We start from the raw sequence: 20,978 nt of genomic DNA on the forward strand, positions 1-20,978 counted from the left end.
GATGCTGGTGATGGGGTGATGAGGGTGATGGGCAGCGCGGTGCGGGCAGGGGGTGGCATGGGCAGCCCTAGGAAGGCGCGGGGCACTGCTGGCGGGGTTTATTGGTTTAATGGCTGGGAAGGCAGGCGGGCCGGGGCGAGGGGAGCCGGGAGCCGGCCTGGAGCAGCTCCGGAGGTGGGAGGGGCAGGACTGGAGCCGAAGATGCTGCAGCCGCAGCGGCGAGCTGTGCCAGCGGGGAGCCGGCAGCGCAGCCGACCCGGGCGCCATGGTCATGCCGGGCGGCACACAAGGAGCCGGGTGCCCTGTGCTACGGCAGCTCGCTGTGCACAGGGCAGCACGGGGTGGCTGTGGGCTGGTGGCAGTGGGACGGGGCTATGGATGGCAGCAGGGGCTCCTCCGGGTCGGGCTATGGAGCCGTCTGCGGCGGGAGGAGGGTGCCGAGGGCATCCTGGTCCATGGTGGGACCTGCTGGCCTCCTCCCACCACGAAGAGCCAGGGCACGGCATGGCGTGGCTAGTGCTTGGCTATGTCCCCCTTCTTGAGGATGATCTGCCGCTGCCAGGGTGCCAGCTTTGTCTCATCGTACCCGAGAGTCCTTAGCTTTTCCGACTGCTCCTTCTCCTTCTCCTCCTCCTCCCGCTTCAGCTTCTCCTGCTCTTTCCTGCTCGGCAGCGGAGGGCACGGGGTGCCACGGTCACCAGAGCCGCCGCAGCCACCGTGCCCACCTGCCCACCCAGGGAAGGGGCTTGTGGCACTCACCGTTTCTGCTCCCTGCGAAGGCAAAGGGAAGAGCAGAGTTAGCGGAGCCATGGGTGCAGCCACCCCGTGCTGCATCCCCCGGCCCCGGCTCACCTCTCCTCCTCCAGCTTCTTGCGCAGGATGTCCCTCCTCCAGGCCGGCATGCTGGCCAGGCGCGCCTCCTCCTCCTGCTCCTGCAACAGACACCCGTGTTACCGGCGCTGCCGGCAGCCCACCCTCACCATCGGCACCACGGGGCAGCAGCATCACCCGGCACACGGCACCGCTCATCGACGCTGCCCCTCGCTACCGGTCTTTGCCATCGCGGGGAGGAGGAAGGAGTGCGCGGCGTGGCCAGCCCTTCGCAGCACACCACAGCTTTATTGCACTGACACGCGGGGGGCTCACACCGCCCCGGCACCGCAAACACCACTCCCGAGGGGAGCGCAGCCCCGGCGCTGCGTCCCCGCACAACACAGCACCACAGCAAGCGGCACACCGCAACCTCAGCCTGCGCCCAGCGCAAACCAGTACCGAGCCCTCCGCTGGGCTGAACCCAAGCACCGGGTCCTGCCGCCGGCGGCACCCGCTCGCAGCCAGCCCCGTGCCACACACCGCCCGCCGCATCCCGCCGGGCTCAGGTGTCGGACATCTCCACCTCCTTCTCCTTCCAGAAGGAGAAGCTGCGGTCGATGAAGCGACAGACATCCTCCTCGCTGAACTCGCCCAGCTCCGGCACTGGCGCCGGCGCTGCGGCCCCTTCCCCTGGCGGTACGGGCATGGCGGGGCTGTCCCCAAAGAACTCGTGCACCAGGTCCTCAAAGCCGTCGCACCAGCAGCGGTGTCCGGCCTCGACCCTCTCCAGCGCGGCGCGGTGGAAGCGGCGCACGCGGTGCCAGCTGTGGCTGCCCAGGCGGTCAAACATCTCGTAGCAGAGGAGGTGGCGGAAGCGCCGCTCCTCGGGGCTCAGCGGCATCTCCAGCAGCTGGAAGTAGCCCAGCATGAAGAGGTCGAGGGGGAGGCTGTCGTGGGGCACGGGCGAGCCGCCGACGTGGGGCAGGAAGTGCTGGGGCCAGTAGAGCACCGTGGCGCGGCTCAGCCGCCGGATCTGCCGCCCCGGCACACGGCGGGCGATGCTCCTCCAACGGGCCAGCAGCCTCCCCGCCGCCCGCCGCCGCCCCCCCGGCCACTGCAGCCGCTCCTCGCCGGGCACCGCCGCCAGCACCCGCTTCCTCCAGTGCTCCAGGAAGAGGCAGACGGCGCGTTCCTTGCGCGCCTCGGCGCGCTCCCGCGGGCTGCTCTGCCGCGGTGCCCCGGCCCCGTACTCCTCCTCCAGGACGGGCCGGCGGGTGCTGCCGGGGGGCTGCGAGCGCTTGCGCTTGGTGACCCTGGGGAGGGGCGCAGGGCCCCCCCCCGGCCCCTCGTAGTTGGCTTTGAGGCTGCGGACGGACACACCGCAGCCCCGGATCTCGCGCTGGGCATCGCGCAGGGTGCCGGGGCTGCTCCCAGCCCCAAGTCCCCAAGCGGGCACATCCTGATGGGCAGGAGCATCCCGGGGCGCCGGGGCCGTGTGGCGCGGCAGGAGCGGCCCCAGCTCCTGCTCCAGCCGCCCGGGCAGCAGCGGCCCCGGCCGTGCCTCCTGCATCACCCGCAGGCTCCCCAGCCGCCGCTCCACGTGCCGCACATCCTCCTCCCGCATCGGCTGCCCGGCGGGTCCCGGCGGCCCGGGGCGGCCCGGGGGCTGCGAGCGGCTCCCGGGCTGCGGCGGGAGAGAGGGCAAAGGGGCTCTTGAGGCTGTGCCATATGCGCCTCACGCCACCGCCACCCTGGGGCGCGGTGCCCCTGCGTGCGTGTGAGGTGGTCCCTGCCTTGGAGCTGGAGGTGATGCCACGCACACCGTGACACCAGGTCTGGAGGTGCTGGGCCGTGCCCGCGCCGTGCTCGCCACCCCGGCACCCAGGGCCCCCCTTACCTTGCGGCGCTGCTCCTCTTCCTCCTGCATGCGGAGCTGCAGCTTGCGCACCATCACCTGCCGCTTCCACTCGGGAATGGGCCGGCCCTGCTCATCGTGGCTCGGCACCAGTGCCTCCGCCTCCACCGCTGCCCCAGCGCCTGCCACCGGCACCGGCGAGCTCCCATTGAGCACTGGCTCCGGTGAGCTGCCTGCCAGGCAGCGCGGTGGCCCGGTGGCCTCAGGGGTGGCCGGTGGGGTGGGCGTCCTGGTGGGTGATGGGGAGGACACCGGCGACTCTGCCTGTGGAGAAATAGAGCCCAGTGGTAGGTGCCACCCAGCCACACCGCACCACGCCGCCGGCACCCCTGTCATCGCCACCACCTACGTTGGCCCCTGCCTGGCCACTGCCGGAGAAGACGGTGGTGAAGCCTTTGCTCTGTGGCGTTGGCTTGAGGCTCTTCCCAGCCTTGATCTCGGCCAGCAGCTCCGAGTTGTCACCGGTGGGGGACATCATGTTGAAGGACTTGGTGCCTGGTGGGACGCAGGGTGGGCAATAAGAACCCAGCTGCCCGCAGCCCCTGATGCCCTGGGTGCACTGCAGGCTGGCAGGGCACAGGGGTGGTTGGCTGATTGCTCCCCACAGCTGGGACCCCCTGGGAGCCCCATCAGAGCAGCATCCCTCATCCCCCCCATAGCAAGAGCAGTGACCTGCCTGTGGAAGGACCAGTCCATGGCTGGTCCAGCACGGTAGGACAGACCCGTGCTGCCTCGCTGGGGAACTGGACACCCTACAGCCCTCAGCAGCAACACACCGGCACCCTGCACCAGCCCCACGCCATCCCCATGGCTGCACAGCACCGGAGCACAGCAGCGCCGCCAGCAATGCCCACACCCCATGAGCACCCACCGTCCGTGCCAGCCATGAGCGGGTCCCTAACGGCCCATGGTGCTGTGCCAAGGCAGAGCCCCCTCCCCGGTGCCAGCGGCTCGCCGCACTCGGAGGGCTGTGGGTGCTGCGGGCGCTGCCATCCAGCGCTGCCGAGACCCCGCGGCCCCGGGAGCCGGCGCTAATAAAGCTCGGGGGAGCGGCCGGTGCTCACGTGGCGGGGTCACGCCGGCCGGCTGAGCGCGAACAAAGGCTCTCTGTGAGCAGGGCCCCGGTGCTGCCAGCCCTGACCGGCGGCTTCGGCAGCCCCGCGCCGTCGCTCGGGAGCCGCATGGCATCTCCTGGCGATGCCGTGGCAAGGGCCCAGTGGGCCCCGGCGCTGCCGGCAGTTGCCAGACCCATTGGTCATCAATGTCCCATGGCTCCGGCATGGGACGGTGCCAGCTTGGCCCCTCTGGCACCCCGAGCAGGAGGTGCTCAGGGCTGCGGTACTTACTCTTCATCTGCCTGAGCGCCTTTCCTCCTAGGGGGAGAAGCAGAGAGGCGGCGCAGGGCGCGCGGCAGAGGAAGGATTTGGCCACCGTGAGACAAGAGAGAAGAGAAGCGGCCAGCAGTGAGAGCAGGCAGGGGCGGGTGGGCAGGGGGGCCCCCGCGCCGACACCGGAGGAGAGAAGGACAGAGAGGCCGTCAGGAGCTGCGCGGCTGCGGTGCCGCAGGAGGAGATGTGCCGGTGCCGCGGTGCAGCCGATGGGACAGTGCCCGGGATCGCCTCCCGGGATCCCTGCCACTTACTTCCCGTGGAGGAGGACGAGCGGCGCGCGCCGGCGGGGGTCTCGGGCATCGCTGGTGGTGGTGGAGCCGTGGGGCAGGCGGCATCGGGCAGTGGTGGCGGTGGCGGTGGTGGCGGCAGCTCGGCACCAGGCTTGCTCTCCCCATTGCGCATGGTGTCTGCTGAGATGGGCGATGCCTGGAGGAGAGCAGGGGCAGGCGTCGCGCGGTGCCGGTGGTACTGAGCCACACGCAGGCTCGCGGCACAGGGCCCAGCTCTCACCTCCTCGCTGTGCGCCATTCGCCGGGGCCCGGGCTGCTCGGCTGCACCGTGCCCCAGGTGCTTGTAGTAGTCACCGGTGCTCGGCTGCTTGCCAAAGTTCCTCGACCGCCGGCTGGAGTCGACCCTGCGCAGGCCCTCGGGGCTGCTCTCACGTGATGCCAACTGCAATGGGGAGCGTGGCTTAACACAGGCACGGCCGTGGGGCAGAGCCAAGGCACAGTGGGGCCATGGGGCAGATGCCAGGCTGGGGCGACGGCAGGCGCATGCCCCGAGGGTCCCCTTGGCACAAGGCTGCACTCGGGGCTGTGCGCCAGGCTGGCAACATGTGCCTGGCACTGTGACCCCCACCCCAGCCTGTGCCCAGGAGCCTCCCCTGGGATAACCCCGTGGGAACAGGAGTGCCAAGCCCCGGCCCTGTGGATTATCGGGAGCTAATCCCCTGCAGGGCCAGGGCCTGGTGCCAAACCGCCCTCTGAACAGGGCGCTCCGGCAGCGCAGCCCCGGCTCACCCCGGCACATACCGCAGCGGCTTTGCTGCAGGGCTGCGCTGCAGCGGCTGTGCCCGCTCCATGGTTTATGGTGCTGCGGCAGCACGGCCCCGTGCCCCATGCCGGGGGCCCTGCTATTTGCATTTCCCCGTGCGCCATCTCCGCCCGCAGCACTCGCACGGCGCTCGCCACCAGCATCAAGTCAACAAGCGCCATCTCAGCGCTTCCTGCTCTGGGTGCCGCGGGCACGGCGCCAAGCCCGGCTCCTGCCGTAGCAGCCCCAGCCCCGGTTTGATGTGGGGTCTGCACTGCCCAGCCCCATTGCATGGGGTGCCTGTGCCACTCCGGCACCGGGCTGGCATCTCCTCAGGGCAGCTGCGGTTGGGGCCACTCATTAAGTGCTGAGCGAGGGCCACACACAATGGGGTCCTGAGCCTAAACAGCACTCTGCCGAGCCCCCTGCCCCATATGCCCCTGTCCCCTTTAGCGCTGGGCTATGCCAGAACCCTGGCCATGGCCACACAACAGGTTCCTGCCACTGGTGGGGTGCCAAGAGCCATGCTTGGGGGTCAGGACACCCGCAAGCCCCCCTCACCCCACTGCCCCCCCAGCCCTGGGGGCTGCACCCCTCTTACCTGTGCCCACCTGGCTGAGCGCTCTCAGCTGCTGGCAGTGCCGGCTGTGCCACCCGACACCCGCAGCACCGGGACACCGGAGCCGGCCGCTCGGGTTGCAGCCTGCGCGGCTGCGCACGCCCAGCACGGTGCCGGCGGCATTGCCCGGGCCTCATGGGCGCGGCTGCACGGTGCCGCCAGCCTGGCACCGCGATGGAGCGGGGCCCCCAGTGCCGTGCTGGAGCATCGCTGGGCACCCCGGTGTGCGCCAGCATCGCGGGTACATGGCCTCAATGGGCAATGTCCCCTCCGGTGCCATCATGAGCTGATGGCTCCCCATGGGGATGGGTGCTCGGTGGCACGGCCCCTGAGCTGTGTGGCCAGCAGCGGCCGTACCTCTCGGCGCAGCGCCTGGCTCTCCACGTGCCGCAGGTTGTTCTTGGCCCGCACGTAGATGTCAGCGGTGTGGGGCGCGGTGGGGGGCGTGGGAGCGGGGTACCCGGGGGGTGGTGGTGGTGGGGGGGGGAATGTGGGGGGCGGCGGTGGGGGGGGACCCTCCCCTGCGGGCCCCCGTCCCCGTGGCCGCGTCTCGGGGTCCAGCATGTCCATGTACGCCTGCATGTCCGCCAGCGCCGGCTCGGGCACCCCTGCGCAGGGCAGGGGGTCAGGGGGGGCTGGCCCCGTGCCCCCCGCCCTGCGCCCCACGGCCCAGCACTCACGGGAGGCGGGGGCCCCCGGGGGGCCGCCCCTCTTGTCGCCGGTGCTGGACTGGCTGGAGTGGCAGGAGTCGTAGTTGGAGAGGGTGCTGGTGGGGGAGCCCACCTCGAAGCGCGCCTGGGGTGCCGACGCCGTGGTGTTGGGTGAGGACATGCCCGAGTCCGGCTGCCGGCACTCCCCATCCGCCGAGGGGTCCCGCGACAGCACGCGGTGCTCCACGCTCTGCCGGCACAGCCCCACGGTCAGGCACAGGGTGGGAGCAATGGTGCTCCCCATGTGTCAGCCCCAGGGCACCCCCGTACCATGTTCTCCACAGTGCGCAGGTACTGCGCGCAGTGGCTGTGGCCATTGTAGTCGGCAAGGTCAGCCGCTGTGTAGCCGTCCTGGTCGCGGATGCTGAGGTCGGCGCCGTTCACCACCAGGATCTGGCAGCACTGGGGAGAGTGGGGGCACATGGTGGGGCTGGAGGGTGGCTCCCTGCCCCCCCCCCCCCCCAACCTGCTCCAGCACCACGCCGGTCACCAGCACCCACCTCCAGCTCGCCGTTCTCGGCGGCATCATGCAGCGGCGTGCCGCCCCAGCTGTCCGCGGTGATCTCCCCGCCGTGCAGCAGCAGCCAGCTCAGCACTTTGGCATGGCCGCGGCTGGCGGCGAAGTGCATGGCCGTGGCGCCTTCGGCGTCCCGCTCCGACAGGCTCACCGTCGTGAAGCTCATCTGCGCGGTGTTGGGTCGAGCACCGGTGCTGAGCACCGCAGGCCCCGCTGTTGTGCTGTATCACCCCACCGTGCCCGGCTCTTACCAGCCAGACGATGACGGTGTTATGGCCCATCTGTGCGGCAGCGTGCAGCGGGGTCATGCCGTCGTGGGCGCGTGCGTGGGGATCGGCCCCGCAGTCCTGCACCAGGTACTGGATGATCTCCAGGTGGCCCTCCTGGCAGGCGAGGTACAGCGGGGTGGCCCCCGTCTTGGTCTGGGCACTCAGCGTGCTGCAAGCGGGGCACAGGGCCTGTCACCCGTGACCACTGCACTGGGACCAGGGTACAGGGTGCAGGGGCCATGTGGGACACAGGGATATGGGGTTATATGGGACACGGGGTTATATGGGACACAGGGACATGGGATTATATGGGACACAGGGACACGCAGGAGCACAGAGGGGATGCTGGCTGGGTTCATGCAGTGTGGATTGGGAACAACCCACCCCACAGCTCCCCACTGAGTCCCCGCACAGCAGCGGCCACTGCGGCAGGAGGTCACTAAGTTAATCAGCCTGCTTAGGCTAAGCTCCTTCCTCCGGCTCTTTTTGGGCACTGCAGTTTAGCCCTGTTCTTAAATAAGCAGCTTAGGCAGCACCGGCTGCTGGGCAGCCAACAGGGAAAGGCTGACCTGCACCACGCTGACCCACACCACGCTGACCCGCACCATGCTGACCCACACCACACTGACCCGCACCACACTGACCTGCACCACACTGACAGGCCCCAGCATCCCCCCTCGGCTCCCGGTCCTGAACTGCACATCCCAAATCGCACAGCCTATATCTTACAACCCTGCATCCCACCCACCCATACTCTGCATCCCTGCCGTGCAGGAAGCTGTTTTGTTAAGCACCCCATAAAAACCCCTGTTGAATATTTAAAAGAGGAAGAGCAATAAATACTCTGCTCTGTTATCACAGTGATCATGGGCCCTTAATAATTGATCCCTGTAAATGTGAGACGGGCCGTGGTCAGCGCTGCCTTCCCACCGTGCCACAGCACCAGGCTAGCACAAGCAAGGGCCAGTGCTGGCGTGATGGAGGCTGGGTTGGGGTACAGGGAGCTATGGGGGCATAGGCACATGTTCAGCCCCTGGGTCCCGTTTCCCACTAATCGGGAAGGGGTTAAGCCTCTTGGACAAGCGCTGGTAAACTGCTTTGCCAGATGGCCTCGACCCCACACTGGGGCCACCGGCTGCCGGGGATCCCACAGGCCGGTGCTAAGGTGGGCTGGAAGTGCCAGCATCCCACCGTGGCTCCCGGGGATTGGATTTCGTGGCTGTAACGGAGCCTCCGGGCGGGCACGGGGCCGGGAGCGGGGCCAGCCCTAAATAATTCAGGGGGAAGGCGTCAACGGCAGCAGAGCAACCCCAGCAAGAAGAGTGAAAGCCAACGCCAGCACCGCGCTCACCGGGGCCAATGCAGCGGGCACCGAGCAGGAGCTGTGGTTGGGCTGGGGCTGGGCTGTGGGCCATGGGGGGTTAACTGCCCCCTACCCAGGTGCTGGGCCTGAGCTGACACACCTGGGGAAGGGGATAAAGAGCCGGGGCTGGGGCTGGGGAGGCTGTGGTGGTGCTGGTGAGTGCCATGGGGATATAGGGCCCCTGCAATGGGCTCTGCCTGGTGGGAAGGATGGGGGGCTGACATCGTGTACCACAGGGACAGAGGGGTCCTGAGCCCCAGTTCATATCTTGCATATTTGGGACCCTGTGGATATGGGGGTGCCGCGTAACCCCCTGGCATCCGCATCCTTTCAGCCTGCTGGGCACGGTGTGGGGCAGCAGCGTGGGCCCTGGGGCTGGGGGTTATTTCTAGCGGCCTCTGCCCACCGCAGCAGCAAATTGGATTAGGGGCCACCTAATCCCCGCCGTGGCCCCGCGGCCAGGCTTGGCACCCTGTGGCCGGGGGTTGCTGTGCCGCGCACCCGGGGGGCACCGTCGGGAGGCGAAGCGGGGAGGACGATTCACGTCCAGCGATGCCCGTGGCACCGGGCGGGCGGAAAGGTCGGGTCCGGCGCGGGGAGCGGCCTCTCCCCGGCGGGCAGCCCAATCCATTTACATAACGCGCGGACAAAGGCGGCTGTGTTATCGCCCCGAGCCAGCAGCACCGCGGCCCGCAGCAGTATTTCTGCCAGCGCTCCCCGCTCTCCTCCTCGCCCTTTCTCTCAGGGCCATAAAGAAGGTGAGGCTGACTGCCTGCGCTGATAACGCTGCGTTGCCCTTGGAGCTGCGTGATGCGGGTGGCTGCGCTGTTTGTCCCCGGGGCTGGCTCCTTGCCCGGCGGCCGGAGGGAGGGATGGGGCAGCAGTGGGGACCCGCGCCCCCGCTTGCCCCTTTTTGCTGGCAGCGGGGGCCGTTACCTGGGGCAGTGTCCCAAGAGGAGTCGCAGGGAAGGGAAATCCCCTTTGGCCGCGGCGTAGTGGACGGGCAGCGCTCCCGTGTTGGTGGCTGCCGTGGGGTCGCTGCCTCCGAAGCGGAGGAGCCACTCGATCACCTCGTGGTGACCGAAGCGCGCTGCCAGGTGTAGGATGGTGGCACCGGAGTTGTCTGTATCCTACGGGAGGAAGCGGGGTGGCTTTTGGCACCCGGGACCTGAGCCCTTTGGCAAGGCAGAGTGTGACGGGCCGCTGGGCATCACCCAGAGGAGCTGGCCCCAGCAGGGTGGGCTGGCTGCGGTGGAGATCCTGGCCGCGGAGGGACAGGACCATGAGGCGGACCATGGGGCAAGCGTGCTGGCTGCAACCAGCAAGGAGTGGGCAAAGCCCCCTTGTTCCGCCGGTGTGGAGCAGCCCCGGCCTGTGGGAGCGCACCGCAGAACCCCGTTGTGCCGCCGACCGGAGCCTGCCCAAGAATGCTGACCCCGTCCTTCCCGATTAATCCCCGGCCCCTCTGCCACCTCCTCTTCCTCCAGCCCGTCACATGTCCTCAGCTCTCGGCCGGCCCCGGACAAGCCGCTTACCGCCCCGGTCCCGCCGTTGTGTAACCCCGGGAGGGAGGCTCTGTGCTCCCCTCGGGGCTCAGCCCCGCCGGGGCCACTGGAGGCTCCCCGGGCCCGGTGCTGGCCGTGACTCCCCCCTCCGCCCCGCCCAGGAGGGGCCGGGGAAAGTCGCCCCGGTTCCCGTCGCCGCCGGTGTCCCCCCGCCGCCCCCCCCGCGCCCCGCTCGCACCTGCACGCCGCAGCCCCCCTGCGTGAGCAGCCACTGCAGACAGGCCAGGTTGCCGGTGGCGGCGGCGTCGTGGGCCGGTGTGGCCCCGTTGCGGGCCCGCGCGTCCCCGCGCAGAGCGGCCTCAGCCGCCAGGAAGCGCAGGCAGGCGAGGCGGCCGGCGCGGGCGGCGTGGTGCGCGGGGGAGGCGCCCAGCGCGTCCCGCAGCCCCGGCCGCAGCAGCCCGGCCGCCCGCAGCCCCCGGAGCGCCTCCACGTCTCCCAGACGCGCCGCCAGCAGCGCCCGCTCCAGCGCCATCCCGGCCCCGACGGCACCGGAGCGGGCCCCGCCGGCCCGCCCGCCGCTTGGCACTGCGCGGCGCTCCAGCCCCGCCGCCCCCCGGCCCCGCCGGCTCCACCTCCTCCTCCTCCTTGCCCGGGGCCGCCCCTCCGCCCGCCCCGCCCGACGGCTGCCCGCTGACCGGAGCTCTCCGCCCGCTGCCCAGGGCGGTCGCTTTTTGCTGCGCTGCAGCTGGGACCGGGACTGGCCCGAGGAGCTCAAGAGCGGCCCGTGCCCGGTTGCCGCCACTGCCCTCCACGGCCCTGGGGAGCTGCTCCCCTCTTGCCCCACGAGTGTCTCCATCCGCCGCCCCGACGTGTGCCTGCTGACCCGGCAGCACTGGGGGGAGCGGAAGAACGCTGGCCGGGGTGAGCTGCCTCGTCCTGCCGCGGGGGAGCCGGCCCCGCGGGAACCGACGACGGGCAGCGGCGGCGATTACCGGTTACGAGCAGCGCGGGCGGGTTGGGGCTGCCCCGCATCAGCACCGCGGACAGCGGCAGCACCGCGCGTTCAGCACCGCGGACAGCGACGAGGCCGCCCCTCCCGTCCAGGCCCGCCCCGCCGGCAAATAAAGGCGGTACCGGAACCGGTACCGGGGCGGTGGAGCGCTACGTCCCCGTCGGGCGCTGCCGTTGCCCTGTTCCATAAGGCGATAGCTCCTGGACACCCCTTTCCCCCTGGGACTCCCTTCCCCTCCGTCCCTGCCAGCCCGCTCCGTCCATCCCCATCCATGCACCGGGGCCACAGCCCCACGGGACACCCCCGACCGGGGGCCACCGGCGCTCCGCCCCACGCCGCTCCCGCTGACCCCGCCCACCCTGCCGGCTCGGGGGCGTGGCCAGGCGCTGCTGGCCAATGGGGCTTCGCGGTAGGCGTGTCCGCAGCCGGGCGGGGCGCGGCCGGGCGCGGTGCTGCCGCAGCGCCGTTGCGGGCGGGGCGCCGGTGCCGCCATGTCGGAGCGGGGGGCCGCGGGCCCGGGCCCGGCCGCCATCCAGGTCTCCAGGTACGGCCCCGGGGCACCGGGAGGGCCGGGCAGGGCAGGGCTGGGGGGACTGCGGGCGGGGCCGGCCTCTGTAACCGGGATGCTACCGGCGGTGCTGCCTGCATCCGGCCTGCGCTGGTCACGCTGCCGGCATCAGCATCACTGCCTGCGCTGCTGCCGGCATCAGCATCACTGCCTGCGCTGGTCCACGCTGCCGGCACCAGCATCACTGCCTGTGCGGGAGACGCTGCCTGCCTCAGGCACAGCGAAGCAGCGCTGCTCTCTCGCCCCATTGCGTGTGAGCTGGGCAGGGTGTGTCCCGGTTTTTCTGCCTTTTCCTGCTGCGGCTTTCTCATGCCAAGGCGTGGGTCCTGTCTAGGCCCACACGCAGCCATTGCCCCATAATCATTGTGTCTCTCCTTTCCTCCTTTGCTTGATTATTTGATGCTGGCAAAAGCTGCTGCTGCTGGGATGCTGTTGTCCTGGCCGAGCCAGCTGCCCCCGGCACAGGAGCGATGCTTCCTTCCAGTCCCAGCAGTAATTTAGGGCAGTTTCCGCTGCCGCTTGCAGGAAGCCACGTGCAGGCAGTGCTGGTGACGTTGCTGGCATCAGCATGGTGAGATGGCCCAGCAGCTCATCCGGTAGGGCCATGGCAGTGCCTATGGGTGGCTGACCCTGGTCAGGGGCAGGTAGCAGGCTGAGAACTCCCATGTCTCTCCCCTGGCAGAATCATGCGACCGGATGATGCCAACTTTGCTGGGAATGTCCATGGGGGAATCATCCTGAAGATGATCGAGGAGGCAGGAGCCATCATCAGCACCCGCCACTGCAACTCCCAGGATGGGGTGAGCTGGTGCCAGCCTCCGGCTCGGTGACTCTCTGACCCCCCTGCTGTGCCTCAGGGGTCTGGGGGCCTTCCCATTTCCCCCCCTGCACTGGAAGCATTTGCTCCTGAGTGCAGACCACAGCTGCGCTGGAGCATGGCCATGGTTTCCAGGATCATGCCACTGAAATTGTTTTGCGAGCAGAAACGATGCTGCTGGTAATACTTTAACAGCCATGAAGGGCAAGTTGGAAGCAGCTTGGTGTCAGTTATGGGCGGGGAAGGAAACATGGCCATGGGCTGATAAGGCGGAGGTTGAAATGCCGGAGCCACATGCGGCGCGGGCCGGCCCCAGCGGCACGGCTGCGGTCCTACCCTCACTGTGCCACGTCCGCAGGAGCCCTGCGTGGCCGCGCTGGCGCGGGTGGAGCGGACGGACTTCCTCTCCCCGGTGTGCATCGGCGAGGTGGCCAACGTCAGCGCTGAGATCACCTACACCTCCCGGCACTCGGTGGAGGTCCAGGTCAATGTCATGTCCGAAAACATTCTCACAGGTGAGTGGCTGCTGGGAGCCCTGTCCCAAAGCTCCGGGAATAATGGCGATGAGCCCAGAGCTCGCGGTGGTGATCCCGTCCTCCGGCAGCATTGGGCAGAGGGAGATGCTGTGTGCTTATTGAGAGGGCTGTGGGCGTCGCAGCGAAGGGGCAGCCAGGCTGGTCCCTGGGGACTGCAGCTCCATTGATGGCTTTTAGGGAAGAACAGTGAATCCCTGCGGGCCCCTCCTGCCTAATTTACAGCTCGTGGAGGCCTTTGGTCTGAACAAGGCCCTTTTCCTGCTGTTGCTGTGGCAACCGGCTCAAATTGCCAGGACGCCTTCCCAAAAGCGCATTGTCACATCCGTTGTGAGCCAGAGCCCATCAGGGCAGGGGCCTGCCCAGTGACAGTAGCATCGCCAGGGTATGGCCAGCCCTGTACCACAGCAGTGCCGGTGGTAGAAGCGCTGCTGGTGTTGGCACAGTCACCCTTTGCCACCTCTCCTCCAGGGGCAAAGAAGGTGACAAACAAGGCGACGCTGTGGTATGTGCCACTGTCCCTGAAGAACGTGAACAAGGTCGTTGAGGTTCCCCCCATCCAGGTAGGACAGCTTGTGTTGGTCACTGGAAACCGGAGCTACCCTGGCCCCGTTGGCACTCCCGGCAGTGCCGGTGGCTTTTCCAACCCCAGGGTGTGAGTTCTTACCAGCTTTTCCTTCCAGTATGCAAGAAAGGAGCAGGAGGAGGAGGGGAAGAAGCGTTATGAGGAGCAAAAGCTGGATCGGCTGGAAACGAAGCAGAGAAATGGAGATGTGATCTTCCCCATCATCAATCCAGGTACCGCAGGCGGTGCACGGCCTGTGCTGGGAGGATGACTGGTCCCTGAGGCAAGTCCAGCCATCCCTGGGCACGTGTGGCTGCACGTGTGCTCTGAAACAGTGCATCAGTGATGGGAGTGTGGAGGGGGAGCTGGGTGGGCTGTGACCCTGATGGTTGGTGAGTGGGATGCTCTCTTCCATAACACGGATCCTTGGGCAGAGGTGGAGAGGTGGTGGCCTGTGGGGATCATCGGGGAGGTGATGTGGGATGAAAGTTGCTCAAATGCTTTTTTCCCCTCTGTTCTCCCTGCTCACAGACAGGCAGACGAAAGGTAAGGCTCCGCAGCACCGCTGGTTTTCCTGCACTAAGCACCTTCAGCATCTCCCGCTAGACAGAAGATGCAGGCACTGAGAGCAGTTTTCCCCTGCTGGCAGTCAGTGTGATCTCTGTCGGATGGATTTAGTGGCAAGTCAGATGTCACCCGCGTGTGCCAGGGCTGGGGGGCTATGCCAAGGGGGAAACGTGGCTCCTTGGAGATGCCACTAAGCAGCAGGTTTGGGGAGGAGGGAAAGCGTACAGCCATGGGCTACTTGAAAGAAGAAAAGAGCTGAGCTGCAATAAGATTGGTGGGTGAGCATCAGAGGGAGGTGGCAGCCCATCGAGTGGTGAATAGTCTGCTCTTGGAACTTGCCAGCTCCCATTTAAACGCTGGTTTAAACATGCTTCAGCTTTGCACAAGCTAGCTCCACGTTTTCTTCCTTCAGACGGTTGAAGATGGGGCCATACGGGTGCTGACCAAGCAGCTCTGACCTCTGCTTTGCTCTCTTTCCCCCCACCCAGAGCCGCACACCGTTGGCTACAGCCAGTCCAGCCTGATCCATCTGGTGGGACCTTCCGACTGCACGCTGCTGGGCTTCGTGCATGGGGGTGAGTGAGCGCTGCCCCCTCCAGTGGCTGCCCTGGCTCGTCCCCTGAGCAGAAGCATGGTCTGAGAGTGACTTTGTTGTCTCTGTGTTTTCGGGAGGACAGAAGGCCCTTCCACCGTCTGTAAAGTTCAGCTTTGCTTCTGCTGAGACCAAAGCTTCAACTTTATCAATGCTGAAAAAAGGCTCTGAAAATGGGTGCTCAAACCATGAATCCTACAGTTTTGTCACCGTTTCTTAAGTTACAAATCTGGGACTATGAACACCCATGCACAGTGACTGCGATTTGTTGGAGCTATTTCCTCTTGGCTGGCACTGCCCAGTTTCCTCTTGGCTGGCAGCACCCATGGCCTGGGCAGGGTGTGTGGTGTGAGCCAGGGAGAGGCGCATTTGCCAAGGGCCGGGATGATGCTGGATGCTACTCTTCATGTAACCGTGTCCTTTCAGAAGCAAACAAACAATTTCTGGGAGCTTTTTCCAAGCAGGAAGTTTGTGTGACTGCTCTTGCCTTGGGAAGATGAGGTTTCCACAAAGAAACCATCGGCTTCCCTGAGGCAGAACCCTCTGTTCCCCCCAGGTGTCACCATGAAGCTCATGGACGAGGTCGCGGGGATTGTGGCTGCCCGTCACTGCAAGACCAACATTGTCACCGCCTCCGTGGATGCCATCAACTTCCATGAGAAGATCAAGAAAGGTACCAGGGTGGCGGTGGGCACTTTGCTCTCCTGCAGTGCCACATCCCGGCTCCCTTGGGTGCTCACACTGGCACAGAAATTATTCCCTGTTAGACTTGTCCTTGTGCGGAGAAGCCCAGCTCAAGGCTTAAGCAGAAAGCCCAGGGGCCCCCTTGCTCCCTTCCCCTGCGCAGAAGCAGAGCCCTCCTGCCTGACCTTCCCCTCCGCGCTTCGCAGGCAGCGTCATCACCATTTCGGGACGCATGACCTTCACAAGCAATAAATCCATGGAAATCGAGGTCTTTGTGGATGCGGACCCGTTCGTGGATGAGGCTCGGGAGCGGTACCGAGCCGTCAGCGCCTTCTTCACCTACGTCTCCTTGAGCAAGGAGGGGAAGCCCCTGCCCGTCCCGCAGCTGCTGGTAAGAGCTCTCTGCACCGGGCTGCGAGCCAGTGGGACCAGCCCTGCTCCTGCTGCGCCGGGGCAGAGCCCAGGCAGTTCTGCCCAACAAATCCTCTTCCCTTGAATTAATCAGCACAAAAACATGTGTGAAGGAGCCTTAGGGTTGGTTGGGTTTGCTTTTGCTATTTTTACACCCATTTCCTATGAAACTTGCCAGAGTTTTTTCCTTTCCCGTGGGTGAGGACAGGCACCGTGCAGGCTCTGCAGCTTCCCGTGTCACACATGGGAGGGGACCCTGCGCAGCAGCGGGGTTCCTCTCCCCATGGTGTCCCCACTCCAGCCTATTTTTAGCTCTGCCGATCCCAGCAGGGCTTTGGCGCGGCGCTGGGGGCTCTTCATGGATATTTCACCCCGTGCAGGTCTCCTCCTGCTCTGTGTAGGAGCGCGGTACCTGCAACAACACGCGTTGCGCAGAGCACGGTGCTTCCCATGACAGTGGGGCTGCTGCGTGGCCACGGGGCAGCTCACGCCGGTGCCTTTGCTCTCTTTCTGTCCCCCTCAGACGGAGACGGAGGACGAGAAGCGGCGCTTCGAGGAAGGCAAGGGCAGGTACCTGCAGACCAAGGCCAAGCGGCAGGCGCAGCTGCAGCAGGCTGCCCTGCAGTGACCCATCCCGCCCCGCGCGCCGCAGCCACGGTTCCTGTTCGTGTCGTGTCCGCGCCGGGCCTCGCGCCCTTTGCCTGCCGCCGGAGCCGCCGCGGCCGTGCCGCTGCTTCGCCGCTCATCGGTTTAGCGCCGTAGACCTTGTGCTTTTAGGTGGCTTCAGCGCGCCCTGGGAGCCTTTCCCATCGCTCGCCATTCACCTCTGGAGCTGTTCCCACTGTTGAATCCCACCGGAGAGGGTCCCTTTTCCCCGTGCCGGAGCGAGACGGGGGCGCGTGGTGGTGTGAGGGACGCGCGAGGCCGCGAGTCTGTGTGATGCTGTGTTAAACGTGCCGGTACATCCTGAACCAAAGCTTCTTACGTACGATCCTTGGGACGAGGAACGCGCCCCGGGGTCGTATGGAATGTCTGGGACCGTTTCGTTGACATCTCTAGGTAGTTTCTCTGTGCACATCTAACTTATTTAAGGAAACCTGTGGCATAAATAAAGTCTGTTGTTGCTGACTGGAATGAAATGGGTGTTCCTTGGGGGGGGGGGGGGGTGAGAAGCAGCAGTTGGGTTTAGGAGCTCGATTCCCAAGCGTTGTGCCGCTTCCCGGGGTGTCCCTAAGCTGGCTCCTCATGGAGCTGCCCGCTTTAACGGCACCGCAGCGCTGCACCCACCCGGGGCTGCTCCGGGGCCCGGGACTCGGCTCCCCGCGGCTGTCACCGACCCCGCGAGCCCCGCGCCGGCTCCCACTGCCCATGCGCGCGGGGCGGGGCCCCGTTTCCCCGGCGACGCGGGGCGGAGCGGGCGCCGCCATGATGGCGGCGGCGGCGGGGTGGCGGGGCCGGCTGGGCCGGGAGGCCCGCGCCAGCCTGGCCGCGTTCCTGCTGGGCGCCTCGGTGTCGGCGCTGCCCGCGGCGCTGGGCTCCCCCGCCGCGCTGCTGGGCTCGCCGGGGCTGCGGGGCCGCATGGCCATAGCGCTGCACGGCGCGGGGGTCAACGCCGCGCTGCTGCTGCTCTACCCGCGGCCGCTCTACAAGGTGCGGGGGGACCGGGGCGGGCGCCGGGGGTAGGCCGCGGCGGGGCTTCCTCTCCGTCTCTTTCTCCCTTCTCCTTCCGTGTGCCCGCAGATCGCCGTCCGGGCCTGCTTCCTGGGCTTCGCCTTCGGCTGCGGGCTGCTGCTGAGCGCCGGCCGCTCCGCCTGGCGGCACTTCGGCTGGTAAGGGGCGGGCGGAGCGGCGGCGGGGCCCGGCGCGGCCGTGCCGGGGCCCGGCACAGCGCTGCCTCCTTGCTCGCCGCAGGTACATGTGCTCCCTGTCCCTGTTCCACTACTCCGAGTACCTGGTGACGGCCATCAACAACCCCCGCAGCCTCTCGCTGGACTCCTTCCTGCTCAACCACAGCTTCGAGTACAACCTGGCCGCCCTCTCCTCCTGGGTGGAGTTCACGCTGGAGAAGATCCTGTTCCCAGGTCGGTCCCTGCGTCCCTCCGAGCCCCCCGCCCTCCTGCCTGCACGGACCCGTGTGCCTGGTAGCCACGCGAGCCCTGCTTAGCTGAGCCGTGCTGACAGCAGGGCCGGGATTTGCTGCAGCCTTGATCTCTGTGTGCTTAAAGCCAGTGTTGTTCCTGGGAGGGCAAAGGGAGCCCCCCCTGTGCTCTCACGTGTAAGGCTGTCTTTGCCATGTAGTGGGTTTTCCACCTGCACACTTCAAGCTGCTTCGGTGGTACAAACAAGGGTGCTCCAGTTATATCTGAGTGCCTTCTTTTGACCTGGAATAAATTCAGATCAACAAAACCTTGGTCAATCTGCAGTGCTTCCTTTTGCCTGGGAGAGGGGAGGTGTTCTCCTTCCCTGCTTCATAACAGCTGTAGATCCCTGTATCCATATTGAGCACATCTTGACTCCACGCTGGAGAGCCATGCTCCCTTTAGGTCGTACGGACTCTGTGTTGGGGTGAATCCGTGCCAGGAGCTCCTGCTGCTGTTTGTTTTGGTGTTGGGATGGCAGCACACGGAACACTGGCTGTGTTTTACCCGTTGTCATGCTTTAGGATCTGGGGAAAAGCCCACCCCACCCTGTGCATCACGACCATGATCAGTGCAGCCCCGTTGTGACCCGTCCTCGTTGCCTTGCAGAGCTGAAGCAGATCACCTGGCTGAGCACTGTGGGGCTGCTGATGGTGATCTTCGGGGACTGCCTGAGGAAAGCAGCCATGCTCACGGCCGGCTCCAACTTCAACCACATTGTGCAGAACGAGAAGTCAGATACTCATACTCTGGTGACCAGCGGGGTCTACGGGTGGTTCCGGCACCCATCCTATGTGGGATGGTTTTACTGGAGTATTGGAACACAGGTACTGTATACAGCACACTCAGATACTCCCGTCTTACAATCTGGGTTTTCCTTCTTAATGCTGCCCCACACCACTAAAGGGATGCAGACCGCTGGTGGTCAGCAGCAGGGGTGATCTGGCTCCCACCAGCACATAGCAGTGATCTCTGGGAGGACCCCATCTCCTTGATTTTATGTGTGGAATATGCAGGGATGGTAAGGCCAGGGTTTGAGGTAGAGCACCATTGAAAGCTCGGGGTGTGATCTTCTGCTTGCCTATAGCTGGTGTCCAGACTTCCCTTGCACCCCAAGGGCCAAAATGCCTCCTGTGAGCGGTGAGGCTCAACTTTACCCCTCCCAAACACCATTCCTATGCTGGACAGCAAAGAAAACTCTATCTAAGAGTCCTGGCCAGAGGGTGAACTGCTCAGTGTGTGGGGACGGGGGCAGCCCTGGTTTCTCTGGTGGTGACAATGGTGCTGTCTGTTGGCAGGTGCTGCTCTGCAACCCCATCTGCGTGGTGGGCTATGCCCTGGCATCCTGGCGCTTCTTCCGGGAGCGGATCGAGGAGGAGGAGATCACCCTCATCCACTTCTTTGGAGAAGAGTACCTGGAGTACAAAAGGAAGGTGCCATCGGGTCTCCCTTTTATTAAAGGAGTCAAAGTGGAGCTGTAATGCGGGTGAAAACCAGCCTGGCAGAGCGGACGCTGGGCTCCAGGCGCCGCGGGGCGAGGGAGGACGCGTGGCACCGGCGCCGGGAGCAGCCTGATGGCAAATGCCGGCTGCCCAGAAGGAGCCGGCGAGGGGCTGCGGGTCAATACATGATCACAAGCTCCTGCGTTCTCCTCGAGATCAGTCCTTTGTTGCACATTCAGGGATCTTCCAGATAACTTAGCCTGTAGCGACCCTAAAGAGAACGGAGCCCTCCTGCCCGCGGAATTGTACTGGAATGCCTCCGGGCGCAGCTCTGCCCTCCCCATGCAGGAAAGGCTCTGGGCAGCAGGTCCTTCCTGCGACATAATCCCGTTTTAAAGCTTCCTGACCTCGCGAGCCGGTGGCACGGCGTTAATCTCTCTAGGCCCCATTCCACAAGCTGTTGCTGGGGTGAGTGCAGGAGCTGGCTCTGGCTCCTCGGGCACAGGGAGCTGCCCTCTGCCTGCTGGGGACCCAGCGCGGCGGCACCGGCCGGTTCCATCCCAGGCGTCGGCGCTCACAGGGAGAGCCCTTCCAAGCACTTCCGAAACGTGGCAGGAGATCGGGTCCTGCTCCCTCCTCCCTCGGCTGCTGCTGCGGATTCGGGAGCCGCTGTTCCCACCGCCTCTGTTCCCTCTTCCCGCTTCCAAATCGCGCTGCTTCCTCTCCTGCCGGGCTGCCGCCATCCTGCAGGGATCCCAGCGTTTTGGGTGGGGAAAGGACGGCGGCTGCTGGGCTTACCCAGGGCTTTAGAGCTCCAGATCCTTGCCTGCTTTTATGGGCCGTAGCTGGGATGTCGGCGCCGGTAGGAGCTGCTTCTAGGGGAATTCTCCAAAGGGGGATAAAGTCTGGCTAGCTAATGCTATTTTAGACGTGACCATTTTGGAAATGGTTCCTACTCGAGCTTTGTGGTATAACTTACCCTGTTGTTATATACCAAAGAGGATCACTGTTTTCTTGAGTTTTATGTTAATTCTTCCTAGCTGGAATGGAAACGAGCTGCTCATCAGTTCATGCTTGGGGCTTGCAGGGTGCCTTGGTGGAGGTTGCTGTGGAATGGCTCAGGAAAGGGGGGTGCTGATGGAAATGGCTTTGGTTTGATTTTGACTTCTTTTTATATAAAAACCAAGAGAAAATGTTGCCAAGCTCTGTCTGGTGGTTATTTGGGGGTCTCTGGAGGGGCCGTGGGCCATCAAACTGGGATCCCTTCCTGGCTTATACCCCAGTGGGTTTGCAGAACACTTTAAGGTGAAGCTCAGGAGCTCAGCAGGCACGGGGACGGTGGCCAAAGCTGCAGGACAAGCTGCAGTAAGAGATCCCCTCCTACCCCTGCTCATTGGGATGCTGTCAGTAGCACTGATGCACAGACCACAGGATTGTTTTGCTCCGGTGCTGGGTGACGGGATGCTTCCAAGCCTGGGCCAAGCTCCTGCCCCTGTCCTGCACCAGGGATTGGGG

The 20,978-nt window shown here is 65.7% G+C and overlaps 4 protein-coding genes across 10 annotated transcripts; 2 read left to right on the forward strand and 2 right to left on the reverse strand.

Moving 5' to 3' along the window:
- Positions 1 to 93: 93 nt before the first annotated feature.
- On the reverse strand, positions 94 to 10,698 carry LOC134161536 (espin-like). 4 transcript variants are annotated; one of them, XM_062614481.1, is made up of 15 exons: positions 10,373 to 10,698; positions 9,566 to 9,759; positions 7,249 to 7,435; positions 6,981 to 7,163; positions 6,751 to 6,882; positions 6,451 to 6,670; positions 6,128 to 6,378; positions 4,630 to 4,791; positions 4,371 to 4,545; positions 4,075 to 4,101; positions 3,078 to 3,223; positions 2,711 to 2,992; positions 853 to 932; positions 760 to 771; positions 94 to 661 (listed from the first exon to the last, which is right to left on the reverse strand). In XM_062614481.1, exons 1-15 carry the CDS (start codon positions 10,664 to 10,666, stop codon positions 514 to 516), a joined length of 2,493 nt encoding a protein of 830 aa, XP_062470465.1. In that variant the 5' UTR covers positions 10,667 to 10,698; the 3' UTR covers positions 94 to 513. The 4 variants fall into 4 exon arrangements, with proteins under 4 accessions (XP_062470465.1, XP_062470467.1, XP_062470466.1 ...); XM_062614483.1 differs by lacking the exon at positions 6,128 to 6,378 and having other exon boundaries at positions 6,554 to 6,670; XM_062614482.1 differs by lacking the exon at positions 4,075 to 4,101.
- Positions 943 to 2,693, reverse strand: LOC134161543 (espin-like protein). Its single transcript, XM_062614494.1, has one exon. It carries the CDS (start codon positions 2,435 to 2,437, stop codon positions 1,376 to 1,378), a length of 1,062 nt encoding a protein of 353 aa, XP_062470478.1. The 5' UTR covers positions 2,438 to 2,693; the 3' UTR covers positions 943 to 1,375.
- Positions 10,699 to 11,580: 882 nt separating the features above from the next.
- On the forward strand, positions 11,581 to 17,011 carry ACOT7 (acyl-CoA thioesterase 7). Of its 4 annotated transcripts, none has more exons than XM_062614496.1 (10): positions 11,581 to 11,690; positions 12,397 to 12,514; positions 12,890 to 13,046; positions 13,536 to 13,627; positions 13,748 to 13,862; positions 14,161 to 14,175; positions 14,685 to 14,771; positions 15,345 to 15,461; positions 15,679 to 15,863; positions 16,407 to 17,011. In XM_062614496.1, the coding sequence occupies exons 1-10, from the start codon at positions 11,638 to 11,640 to the stop codon at positions 16,509 to 16,511; spliced, it is 1,044 nt and encodes a 347-aa protein (XP_062470480.1). In that variant the 5' UTR covers positions 11,581 to 11,637; the 3' UTR covers positions 16,512 to 17,011. The 4 variants fall into 4 exon arrangements, with proteins under 4 accessions (XP_062470480.1, XP_062470481.1, XP_062470483.1 ...); XM_062614498.1 differs by lacking the exon at positions 11,581 to 11,690 and adding an exon at positions 12,206 to 12,310; XM_062614497.1 differs by lacking the exon at positions 14,161 to 14,175.
- A 281-nt stretch (positions 17,012 to 17,292) lies between these two features.
- ICMT (isoprenylcysteine carboxyl methyltransferase) lies at positions 17,293 to 20,657 on the forward strand. Its single transcript, XM_062614508.1, has 5 exons — positions 17,293 to 17,533; positions 17,624 to 17,712; positions 17,795 to 17,964; positions 18,631 to 18,848; positions 19,320 to 20,657. The coding sequence occupies exons 1-5, from the start codon at positions 17,309 to 17,311 to the stop codon at positions 19,500 to 19,502; spliced, it is 885 nt and encodes a 294-aa protein (XP_062470492.1). The 5' UTR covers positions 17,293 to 17,308; the 3' UTR covers positions 19,503 to 20,657.
- Positions 20,658 to 20,978: the final 321 nt, after the last annotated feature.

This window comes from Pezoporus occidentalis, unplaced genomic scaffold (genome assembly GCF_034315485.1).
Source record: "Pezoporus occidentalis ecotype Australia unplaced genomic scaffold, CSIRO_AGI_Poc_V1 ctg176, whole genome shotgun sequence".
In the NCBI taxonomy this organism is placed as follows: Eukaryota; Metazoa; Chordata; class Aves; order Psittaciformes; family Psittacidae; genus Pezoporus; species Pezoporus occidentalis.

What these genes read in the sequence shown, in the direction of transcription:
- LOC134161543 (XM_062614494.1), bottom strand. Translation starts at nt 2,437, where the DNA reads ATGCGGGAGGAGGATGTGCGGCACGTGGAGCGGCGGCTGGGGAGCCTG.
- LOC134161536 (XM_062614480.1), bottom strand. Translation starts at nt 10,666, where the DNA reads ATGGCGCTGGAGCGGGCGCTGCTGGCGGCGCGTCTGGGAGACGTGGAG. An exon ending in CTCTTGGGACACTGCCCCAG is followed by an intron (nt 7,436 to 9,565) that starts GTAACGGCCCCC and finishes CCCCGCTTGCAG; the next exon opens with CACGCTGAGTGCCCAGACCA. An exon ending in CCCGGGGGCCCCCGCCTCCC is followed by an intron (nt 6,379 to 6,450) that starts GTGAGTGCTGGG and finishes TGCCCTGCGCAG; the next exon opens with GGGTGCCCGAGCCGGCGCTG.
- ACOT7 (XM_062614496.1), top strand. Translation starts at nt 11,638, where the DNA reads ATGTCGGAGCGGGGGGCCGCGGGCCCGGGCCCGGCCGCCATCCAGGTC. An exon ending in TTGAGGTTCCCCCCATCCAG is followed by an intron (nt 13,628 to 13,747) that starts GTAGGACAGCTT and finishes TTTTCCTTCCAG; the next exon opens with TATGCAAGAAAGGAGCAGGA. An exon ending in TGCCCGTCCCGCAGCTGCTG is followed by an intron (nt 15,864 to 16,406) that starts GTAAGAGCTCTC and finishes TGTCCCCCTCAG; the next exon opens with ACGGAGACGGAGGACGAGAA.
- ICMT (XM_062614508.1), top strand. Translation starts at nt 17,309, where the DNA reads ATGATGGCGGCGGCGGCGGGGTGGCGGGGCCGGCTGGGCCGGGAGGCC. An exon ending in ACCCGCGGCCGCTCTACAAG is followed by an intron (nt 17,534 to 17,623) that starts GTGCGGGGGGAC and finishes GTGTGCCCGCAG; the next exon opens with ATCGCCGTCCGGGCCTGCTT. An exon ending in ACTGGAGTATTGGAACACAG is followed by an intron (nt 18,849 to 19,319) that starts GTACTGTATACA and finishes GTCTGTTGGCAG; the next exon opens with GTGCTGCTCTGCAACCCCAT.